Source organism: Erythranthe guttata, chromosome 2 (assembly GCF_056151865.1).
Source record: "Erythranthe guttata isolate IM_541 chromosome 2, IM_541, whole genome shotgun sequence".
NCBI lineage: Eukaryota > Viridiplantae > Streptophyta > Magnoliopsida > Lamiales > Phrymaceae > Erythranthe > Erythranthe guttata.
Window position 1 is genome coordinate 4,370,810 of NC_142534.1, and position 11,979 is coordinate 4,382,788.

Sequence of the window (11,979 nt, forward strand, 5' to 3'; positions counted from 1 at the left end):
CAAAATTCTGGTTTTTACAAAATTTTGTACCGGAATTAGAATTAGTTTTTCACCTTCAAATAAAATAAAATTTGTCCGAAAACGATAATGTCGATCGATCCCTCCGAACTCCAACCGAACCCAAAATAATGACAAATATCCCGGCGCAACTTTTCATTAATCAATAAAAGTACTTTTAAACCAAAAACTTAATTGCACAAAATATTTTGAAAATTATAATTTAAAGCAATTTTTTTTATTATAAAAGTAATTAAACACTAAGAAAAATAATAAATTATAAAATATTTTAAAAAACATTTTCCATCACCATGAACACCCAAACTATAAGCATCAACATTGGCGCGTTCCTTTTCAAAAACTTCCATACAAATTTGAAACCCTAGCTTTTTCCATTTTCAATCAATTCCACCGAGAAATTTACTGATTGTGAAAAAAAGTTAACAAATGATTATCCGAACGCCGGCGCCGAGGAAAAGAAGGGCGGAATCGGAGCCGCCGGAAGATGATAATAATAATAATAATAATAATACACAGACCCCAAATTCCAATAGGCAGCAGCTACTGATTTACGAGGATTTGCAAGCGCCGGAATATTCTCATGGCCATTCAACCCCGACGACCTCCGACCAAATGCTTTGCACTTATCAATGCCGTCAGATGGTATGCTATTTTTATTTTTTTCGATTATTTTATTGTCTGCCGGAGTTTTTGGGGTTTCTTCTGACGGTAAAAAACTGTTCCTTTTTAATTCGAAGAGTGATTTGATTAAGTAATTGTATATATTCGATTGCGATTGGTATAGGGATTTCGAAACACGAACTTCAATCAGTGAAGCTGAGTAAATACTTGAGGCAGGTTTGGAAGATTCAATTTAAATTGTTTGGTTTGGCTTGATGCTAGAGATAATTAACATATGCCGGTCTGGGTTAGATTTTGACCTAATGTAGTAGCTTTTATTGGTCGTATTTTCGCCTTGTTATATTCAATCTTATGAAGCATTGTCAATAGCAGTTTTGCTTGAACCCTGACCCTATATTTTATGCTGGTATTGCTCTTCTTCTTTGATTTGTAGAGTTGCATTGTGCATAATTTCTACTGAGGCTTAGATAGAGTATTTACTCCAATGGGGATCATTACGGTTTTTCATTAACCACTTGAAGAATGGCATGATTATGAACTATGGTTTTATCAATTTAAGAGAATAATCATTTTCGGGTTGGTAAAATATCACAATATTTGTCCCAAATGTTTGAGTTAAAATTTGATCAACTAATAAGTACATCGTATTGATTTATCCTCCTGATCTAGGGATCTAAAGTAGATGCCACGTTGTATGAGCGTCACTTACACAATTTTGCCCTAGGTAGTATGAATGGGTATTCCATTTCAATTTAAATATACCATCAACTCTATCCATTGAGTAAATGACTCGTATCAAGTGAGTTGGTACTAAATGACTTTTATGCACAGAACTTATTCAATAAAAGATATGATGGCGTGAAGAAAAACACATAAGTTGTGGCACCTTTCTTCTTTGTCCTACAAAACTCCATCGGATATTATACAGTGACCTGTCCCCATATAGAAAGTCAATTTATAAATTTGGACACCAGTCGTTAATTTCCACAGGAAAATGAATGCTCGACAATTTTTCGAGGTTGGTTGGTTGACTTGAGGGTTGGATTTGTTCCATTCATTTGATGTGTTTCAAACACATGTACTTTCCTACTTTTGCTCTTCTAGGTTCTCTTGGATCTTGATGCTTGTATTATTGAATTTGCTGTTGACATTATTCATGGCTAATGAAACTTGCTGTTGTAGGTGAAATCAGAGTTCTTTGACGCCCTAAGCAGTGCAGAAAAGCAAGCCCATGATTATCAGTCTAAATTCAAAGCACTGAATGAAGACTTCTCAAAATCTGGTAAGATTGTGGTAGAAAATCGATAAAGGAAATTTATGACTTTTGTTAGAACAAAGTTGAACATGAAACAAATAGAATTTCGTATATAATTGTCATTTTTCACATAGGTTCTTTAAGGAGGAAGATAGAGTTTCTTCTCAGAGATGGCTTATTATAGTTACAGTTGTCATTAATCACCGCGCTATATCTCTTTGAATTCCTTAAATCAGGAAGAAATACCGTGTCTGTAAATTTGAGCTTATCTTAGTTGACCTGTTGGAAAAACTGTCAATTAACTAAAGCAATTTATTATATTTTCCTTGTCATATAGGTTTACAGAAGCTGACAAAATTACCCTTCTTACTTTGCCCTGACATGCAAATTGTTTGCTTTTTCACATGCATACATCTGTAGTGTTTTCATCAATATTAAGAATAGTGATTGTTTAATTCTTTGACTGAAAATTACGTATGCCTTGCATAGATATAGTCTTTTGACTGGTAATCGAGTGGACCCACTTTTGTGCCCATATTTTCTATACTTATAAAAAAAATGTGACTTCATAATTTGACGATAAGTTTTATCATAACATGACTTTTACTTTTGACAGAATCTGAAAGAAAGAAATTCCGGGATAAATGCTTCAATGCTGAGCAAGAACTGTCTGCTGCTAAAGGACGTGAACAAAATTTGCAAGAGCAGCTTAGGAAGGAGATTGATTTTTCTCAAGAACATCTTAGAAAACAAATACAATCCTTTAGCGAGCTTGAGGTGTGGTGATTTGTCTTGGTTTAAGTTTCATTTAACACTAATAAAACTTATGGGTTTTTGTCATGTTTTGATGCACTGTGCTTAGTATTACATGCATTCTTTAAATGGATAGCTTTGACAAACATGAAACTTTTGGATCTTCATCTGAGACGAACAGGTTTGGATTCGCTTGTCCAAAATGGTTTTTGAAGAGTTTTTGAGTCAAACTGATTGGTTGTAACACAATTTGATCTGTTTTTAACCCCAATCTATCTTGAACCCCAAAGTTCTAGTTGACCATGTCTAGAAGTAGAACATTTAAGAACGAAGATACTCATAACTTCATAACTCAAGTTTCTGACATCTTAGACAGGAAAACATCCTCGTAGATTTCCCTTTTGTGCCCTAGTCACTGCTCTGTCGAGTAATTTTTTTGTTGGCAAATTCTCTCCCTCAATCACTTTTAGATTGATCTCTTTTTCACCTTTTTCCTCCGGTGAGATTTTTTTGTGGTGATGCTTCCTCCATTCTTTATTGGTTTTCTCATCTTTCTGTCCTTGTTGCTCTAAGGATGACCTCCATAGGTTTGATTCGAGTTCTCGGTGGACAATCACTATAAGAAAACTCTGTCTTTACACCCATCTTTCATCTTCAGGAGGGCCGGTCATTGGTGGGCCAATGTTAGAAAGGCCGGTTTCAAATTGGAGGAACATAATCTATATTAAAGTTTAAATTAGGTCATGGCTCTGTTTCATCATTTGTGCGTATATTAGTACTTAAAGCTCGAAACACCCAGTTCAGGATGTGGTTTCAGTATGTTTAGTTAAGTTCTGGAGACTCATACCTGACATTTCAAGTACCTAACCTTATAACCGTCCCTACCAAAATCTTTCTGCGTGGATGAGTACAAACCTTACCGATATGAGGTTCTGTTAAGCTCGAAAGCATAAAGATGGACTTAGCATCACCTTCTGTTCACACTTCAGTTTTATGTAATTAAAATTAGATTGAGGATTTTTTTTTGGTGATGTACTGTTTTTCCCTTGGGAGCTTTATTTAACTTTTTGGAGTTAAATGCATAACTTCTGCCGTTTTACATCTCTGGAACAATGCGTATGGTCACTGCCGTTTACATGCACTGGTTCAATGATTTTAGTACTTATAACCACGACCATTATTAAGTTCACCTTAACAATTAAAGATTCTAATACCAACTCTTGTATGATCTAAATTTGGTTATTGTCTTCCGTAATTGTTCTTGACAAATTATGTGTTGTATGTCTTCCAGTTAAGAATTCTCCATCTCCAGTTAGTTGGTGACTTCTGTATGGTTCCTTTTTTTGTTTCAGTTATATTCTTCTTCTACAGTTGGTAAAAAAAAAACATTTCATCCTTGTTTCTCCGTTGTGCGTTTTTTCATTTATCTGTCATGTGCACCAAAATATTTTGTCAGGTGAAATTCCAGAAGGAGATGGATCTTCGCAAAAAGGCAGAGTTAACAGCAGCCAAAGCTGAAGACAAAGCAAGCGTTTTAGAGGAAAAGCTAAGTACTGTATCAGAAAGCATTGTTAGGGAAAAGAGTTGTCTTCAAAATGAGCTCGTTCAAATGAGAAGTGAATCAAAGCTGTCACTTTCTAGAATAAGTGCTGATGTCAGTACTTCAAAGTTTATCTGTTGGTAAAGCACTATTAATGGTGATTTTAGTTATCTTAATTTTCCATCATCCTTTTTTTTTCAGCTTGAGAAAATGGAATTTAGGGCTAAAAATGCAGAAAAAGAGTCGGCATTACTGAAAGAGCAGTTGGAAGAAAATAAAAGAAGAATGGATGAGGTAACTTTTTCCTTGTTCAACTTATATAAAGTTTGCAAGCCTTTTGATTTCCTCTAGTTGATTGGCAAAATTGTACTTTATGATAGTTCCATGTCCAATGACCGAGCGTCATTCACTGGTTAGGTCGGTTCAGTTACCTTCTACTATGACCTAGCTGCTCCGATATGCTCATGGTAATAAACAATTCGGTTCTTTTGGACAATTGTGCTCAAGGACATGATTTTTCTCATCGGCACTGTCCATGTTCTAGAACTATTTATAAATGCTATACATAGCAACTTTGGGAAATGACATAAAAGATCAGCATACCCTCATTTCCTAAGTTTATGAATTTATTGGACTAATCGGACAGTTTTTTTTTAAAAAGTGAAAGATATATTGTCATTTAAGCTTCAATAAAACATTACTTCTTTGTACGCATATGTGTAGGTTTCAAATGGTGGGCATGTTTCTCTTTTATCATCTGTGGAAGAAGTACATAAAGTTGGGCTATGAGTTCCTGCTTTAAGAACATTGCATTTATCAATATACAAAATATTTTTAATTTCTTTTGCTACACTTGTACCTCATATAAATTCATGGTTATTATTTGACAATCTATTTTGTAATGCTGTATTCTTTGTTCACTAGTTCATGAAGGAGAAATATGAGATGGATAAAAATGTATCTGTCAAATCTCCGGAAGCTTCTTCAAAGGACGCTAATCTGCTGGTGAAGCATTTGCAAGAAGAACTGAGGAACTATGTAAGCATTTTATTATTCACCTTTAGATTAGATATTGCCTAATACATGTGGCTTAGATTATGTAGAAGCTAGAAAGCAACTTCGTTTTAAAAAAAATCATAGAACAATTATAAAATTGGAAGGAGAACAAAAATTTAGATAGGAGTGAGTAACAACATCCTTGGATCACCCCTAAGCCTTGTATTTTAATTTTTAAAGCTATTATAAATCCACTACGACCCTGTTCGTTGAAGATAGTTTGTTATTAGCCTGCATTTTAGCCGTAATCTGGGTTTCCCCTTGATGAAGTGTCATGTTTTATTAGGTGGTGGCATATTTTATTGTTGGCGTATATACGTTAATTAATATGCTATAAGGAACAACCCAACTCTGTGTTCTCTTGTATTCATATGGTTCATTACTGAGATCTTCATTTTAATATACGTATTTACTGTATGATATGAAAATGTGCATAATGGACATATCTCAACTCTCCATATATCACCAGGAGTCTGAAGTGCGTGAAGCAAGAAAGATAAAAGCTTATCATGAAGACATCGAGTTATTGAAAGAAAAACTATATGAAGAAAAGCGTCGCAGGGAGAGGGCAGAATTGGATCTAGTTAAATTATCTGACCTCCAGTTAAACGTAAATACGTTGAACGATGAGTTGTCTATCTGGAAATCGGTTGTTAAGGAAATTCCTGGTGTTTTATCTGCAGATGACATACCTTCCAAATTTGCAGCTTTACAAAGGTATATATCTCAGTCATATATTGTTTAGGGTTTTATTATCTAGAGTTCCATAATTAAGAAACTGCTACTTTGATCCTGTATAGCTGACATTTACATATTTCATTTGTTATATTGCTGCGAAGTTCTCTTGTGATGATACTATTCAAATGATTGCCAACAAAAGCAGAGTTGCTTCAATTAGTACCTGTATGAGATGAAGTAAAAAATTTCCCATTAAAATGTTTTGAGCTCTCAAATCTAACTGAGTAAAAATCTTAATTGTTATTGTTATTAGTATATATATACATATTCCCTCCCCCCGACCCCCTTTGTAAAGAACCTGATATTACTGTTAAGTTGTATCTTTTCTGGTAGCTCGTTTTGGAATTTGTCAAGTTGTTCCTCTGTCTCTTCCCTGGTGGGGCTCCTGACCTCTTTTCATTGAGCTTGCAGAGAGGTGGCTGATAGCATGAGGAGAGCTGGCGAGGCCCAGGCATGCATGAAAGAAATTCAAGTGGCTCTTGATACAGCAATGCTTGATAAACAAACTGCAGAAACTGAGGCTGCATTAGCAAAAGAGAAAGCAGAGTCATCTGAAGCAGAAATAAAAAGACTGGAATTGATGGTTAGTACTTAAATGGATTTTTGGTTGTCTGATGCTAGGAGTCTAGGACAGTGTATCACCATTTGCTCCTTTGTGTGCTACTTCTACTATGACCCTTTTTACTGTCTAGAAGTTGTGGGTGATGTTGGTGTAAGTATCTTATGCTTTGTTTGATCTGGTTCCTTTCTGTTGTAGTTCGGTTTGATTACAGAGGAAAGAGACCGCTTACAAAATCTTGTTAAGGAATTAAAAGAGCGCAAGAATGTTGAAGGTGGAACTGAATTAGCCGGTGGAACTATTGTTCAGGTTGAGTACCGTTCTTACGTACGTTGTCCTGTAATGTTTTCACATATTTCTGCTTATTTATCTCTCATATTCAGGAACTTGAGTCATCTCTTGCCAAGAAGGAAAACTATGTCAGGGAACTAGAGAACAGTTTATCAGAGCAAAAGGAAATCAATAGCCGTCAACACAACGAGATAAAGTTGCTAAATGAAAGGTTGACAAATGAAGCAAGACGATTGAAGATGTTAGAGCGAGACGGTGATCGCCTCCGTTCTGAGATATCTTTGTTGGAGTCTAAGGTTTGTGAAGCAAATATACTTGTGTCTTATGCTCCTCAGTAGCTATTCCATCATTTTTTATTCTTGTGCTTGTCAAGTTCAATACGGTGAAATAATTCAAAACCTTTTTTAATGCCATTAGGATTTAAATATTGATGAGATGGGATAATAAAGAATTGGATTTTCTTAACCAAAAAGTCCAGAAAACTTTGTTGATGGAGAGGATAGGATCTCATTCATATCCTTGCATATTGAAACTTCAGCCGGAGTCTCATGTGAAAATGTTTTTAGTAAGAAGTTGCAATCTTGTTGTTTCGGTGAAGCCTCTAACTACCCTGAAATTTGATTCCTTCAATTCAACCGAAAGTACTAATAAATAGCAGAAAGCGCCTACATTTTTTCATATGTAAATGCTTCGGTGAAGGAATCACATTTCTAATACAATCAAGCAGTCTAGGACTGCTCATACTTGACCTAAAATTAATTGGCAGTTCTTTTCAATTTCAATTAGTTTTCACCACTTACGAATATGGATGTGTCACATTATAGATAATCATGGAATTAATTTTCCCTTAGTTACGAGAAAGTAAAAGGTTGTCGCTATGGCATCCTTAGACTGCTGATCCTTAATGGTTTTGCTCATAGTGCCTGTCCTGGTAATTTTTCCCATTATGATGGACATGTACTAATTGCTGAAATCATCGGGGTCGTTATTCTGTTATGGGGAAACATAAAGAAACAAGATTTTAACTAGTCAATTACCTAGGCCGGTGGTGAATATGCAATTGTTTCCTACACAAAGTGATTTCGTTACACAGTCACTCTCTTCTAGTATCAATCTTCTCTTCCTTTTCAATGATGGATCATGTTTCTTTTGCAGCTTGGACACGGTGATTTTTCTTCTGCCAATACAAAAGTTCTTCGGATGGTTAACACCCTAGCAGTCGATAATGAGGCAAAACAAACCATAGAAGCTTTGCAAAACGAGTTGCAGAAGACAAAGGAGCAGTTGCAGGCTGTTGATGAACTTAAGAAACAGTCATGTCAGTAAGATAGATTATAGTCAAATTTGTATAATGTGGTTTCTTATTTACACTTCTCGTGTCCTCACCAATAACAGTATACAGTTAGTTCAATTGATGCACTCAAAGCATTTAGCTTATTTTGAACTGCTAAATTCAACTCAGTAGTAACCGAGTTGCGACAAACTGCTATACAATGGCATATAAGATAGTAAAATGCCAGTGCCATTTGTCACCACCTCCTCCTTGCTCCTCTCTTTCATGAAAACTTGGGAAAATAAGATGAAGTAGAAGAAAGATTTCATGAACTTGCCGTTTGTAACTGGCCTAAGTTTTGCACATAGTGATTTGAACATCTATATAAGAAGATTCACTAACAATCTTCCTTTCCCAAATATTGTTTATACGCAATTCGAAGCAATAATGTATTTGATCAGCTGGAATATTGGCCTACAGTCTGTTAAAAGTCATCGTGTATATGATTAATAAATAATCTACACTTAGAGAACTGATTCCTTTTTCCTTGATGATTATTGATTTTCTATTGTTGGTAACATTGTGCCATGTAGCTGATGCTGGTGCACATGTTGATTCTTACATTGCTGGGAAAATTAAGCAGTTGAAAGAACAAATAGCGAAACTTGAAAAGCGTGAGGAGAGGTTAGTAGGGAATACTTCTTCTCTTCATTTCCCGTTGTTTTAGCTTGACACTGAGGTTTCAGAAATATGTGATAAAACAGATACAAGACAGTTTTTGCAGAAAGAATCTCTGTTTTTAGAAGGGCGTGCTGTGAACTATTTGGTTACAAGGTATCACACACCAGTTTTTACTTTTTAGTTCTAAAGCAATAATTGGTTACATTGTTATGTATTGGGTACTTACTTCAGTGCACCTCCTAATGAAATCATAGAAATCATAGAATGGCTCGCAGTTAGAAGTGTCTCCTAGTTAGGGTGTCAAAAGTATTTTGCCGCCTATTTATGGTTTTCGTAAATGTGAAAGTACATTCTTAGTGTTTGTGGAAAGTGCATTATAATTTTGCCGCCAATCTATCCTACTTGTACTATCCCTCAGAGAAGAGCAAGCTTTTCAATTATCTCTCTTTTTTATGCTACAATTCAATAGAATTATTTTCTGGCACGTGACTTCAGCTATTTGGGCATTGTAGAACAATATTTTATTGGCCTCGATTGATGACCATTTATTAAATTGATCAAGAAATTGCAGTGTATGTTACAGATGGCACACAAAAACTTGTAGTTGCAAGAAAATTCATGATTAGTCTCGGTGCAGTATAATAATGTTACTCTCTCCAAAACCACGAGAACTCTGATAATATGGTTAAGAAAATTGTTCAGAGAAAATCAGTCAGACCTTGTAGCTTCCTTGCTTTTTCACATATTCATGAGTTAGAATTCCGTATTACAGTATTAAACCTATAGCTTTCATCCCCAAAAGTTTTTAGGTGGTGTACTTATGAATACAAGTGCTGAAGGTGCCATTTGGACAATGTATTGCTGATCCCATTAGATGGTTAAGTTCAGCAATTATGTTTTTGCAGAAACGAGTTCACTGACATTTTTTGTTATCTTTTCAATATGCTTCAGATTGTAATGGATGACCATCAGCGCTCAGATGGAATCCCGGTCACGCGATTTACTCTCAACTCGATTTATGCCCTCAGCGATGATGAGAAGCTTCAATTTGATTATGAATCTGGGAACACGAATATTGTGGTAAGCTGAGATGCTTAGTTCTCTCTTTTTTTTTTTTTTTTTTTTTTTTTTTAAATCTGGTATTTGTCATGAACTATTTTTTCCCCCACCCAATGTCAGGTGAACGAGTACACTTCACAGCGGGAGATATCTCGACAGGTATGAATTAAACATCTTTCTGAAATTGTTCTTTGTTTCTGTTTTTCTAATCTTTGCGCGTCATTTGCTCCAAGTTATTGCACTGAGTTCTTTGTCAAGTTCGTTAGAAAATGTATAACTTAAGCAATTAACTTATGTTGGATAGTGGTGCTGTTTCAAGAAGAAAAATCTTTTGGTTGATATTCTATTTTCTTCTCTCTTAGGATTATTGAAATAAGGGAAATTTGTGTTATATGTATTATTTGATTAGACTTGAACTTTTTGTTCTCAAAGACTTAGTAGAAAAGCAGAACAATAGGTAGGTGTTGGACTTAGCAAAATAGCATTTAGCCTTTGAGTCATAATTACTGATGTCAAGTTTTTAGAATTTGGTGATTATTCTCCACTCAGTAAAATATGTTTTCATTTCTTTATATCACTATCTATAGTTCATCAAATTGATGAAATATGGATTTTGATTATACTTTGAAAACGACATTCATATGAAAGGGAACGGTGAATATCCCATTTGTCCCCAAGTTTGAAAAGATACAAAGCATGTAAGTGGGAGATGAGTCATTGTTAAAGGCATTTCCCGAAAAAACGAATCAGAGTTCTTGGGAATAAATTTAGACGTCTGAAAGTGTTTCAGTAATTCGAAGTCGCACTCACATTTTAAAATTCCTGGATTCCAAAATAGTCGAAATCGAAGAACATAATTTTCTGAAATCTAAACCACGTCGTCTCTCTAAAAAAATGTTATTACTTGTGTAAACTTTTGAAGTTTCGATTTTTATCTGACTAGGAAGTGTTGTTTGATAATGTAACCACCTTACATGATACTCGTTATTGAACAAATAATATCATTATATTTTTTTAGTGATGCATGCTTCTTTTATTTAAGGCTCCGTCTCGAGACAGAAACAATTATTAAATAACTTCATTGCATGTACGCATTCATTCCCGATTTTTCGATTTTTCTTAAGCTACAAATATTGCAGGTTGATATATTTATCCGGAAGATGAATTCAATACCAGCCTTCACCGCGAATCTGACGGTGGAATCCTTCAATAAGCGTACTCTCTCATGAACTGTATGGCAGTCTTATTTACCCGTAACTACTACGCTCTCAATCTACTTCCATGTATCATATTAACTACACTTCATTTCTGGTAATTGTTTTCCTATACAATATATAAATCCTTATATAAGATATTGATGTTTTAATTCATAAACATAACGATTTGGCTACCCCAAAACCCGAAAACCCTAAACCCGAAACTTGGACAATTTCGCAGAATATTTACTAGTCCGTCTCGTAATTTTATCGATGGTTTGGCACAAGCGTGCATATATGACTAGTGGAATAATTACTGGATGATGACAACAGGCATTTATTTGGTTAGAATAATATAGATACACAGTAGAGAGCATATATGTATGTATATGTTTTGACACGAGTATTATGATTTATGACAATGACCCTAATGCCATAAATTTCGGCATTACTCTCACTCACCTCAAAGTCAGCCTCAATTGATTCTTATTAGGATGGAATATTTTTGACCTTAGGGTTCAATTATATGAACAGAGAGCTCAAAAAGCATTTGACAGTGGGAAAATAAAGCCATTAGAGAAGGCTCCTATGTCGGGGCTTAACAATAGTATCGGTTAGGGTTGGGCATGGATCGATTTTATCGGTCAACCGATCCACTTTCGACCCGCTTTTCTTGACCGATAGCCGATAGTTAAGCGACCCATATAGCTGGACCCGTAATTTTAACTGACTCGTAGATAAATGGATTGGTCGGTGGTTTTCAGTATATTCAAAAGTTGGTTGGTGGGGAAATATTGGCCAACCAACATTTTTTTAATAAAAAATTATTGTAACTTTTATCTTTTTAATGCTAAAATAATATATAAAAGAAGTCAAAACTCGAAAACTCAAATTTAGAAACCACAACTTACTATTTCATATTCTTCATTATATATTTTC

General features: G+C 35.0%; 1 protein-coding gene across 1 annotated transcript; it reads left to right on the top strand.

Annotated features, from left to right (window-relative positions):
- Nucleotides 1-268: 268 nt before the first annotated feature.
- On the top strand, nt 269-11,277 carry MAD1 (mitotic checkpoint family protein). The gene is made up of 16 exons (XM_012984797.2): nt 269-660; nt 1,822-1,921; nt 2,511-2,671; nt 4,104-4,301; nt 4,389-4,481; nt 5,112-5,225; nt 5,713-5,960; nt 6,393-6,564; nt 6,739-6,849; nt 6,924-7,127; nt 7,987-8,149; nt 8,698-8,788; nt 8,869-8,938; nt 9,737-9,865; nt 9,965-10,003; nt 10,984-11,277. Exons 1-16 carry the CDS (start codon nt 445-447, stop codon nt 11,071-11,073), a joined length of 2,199 nt encoding a protein of 732 aa, XP_012840251.2. The 5' UTR covers nt 269-444; the 3' UTR covers nt 11,074-11,277.
- The last annotated feature ends 702 nt before the right edge of the window (nt 11,278-11,979 follow it).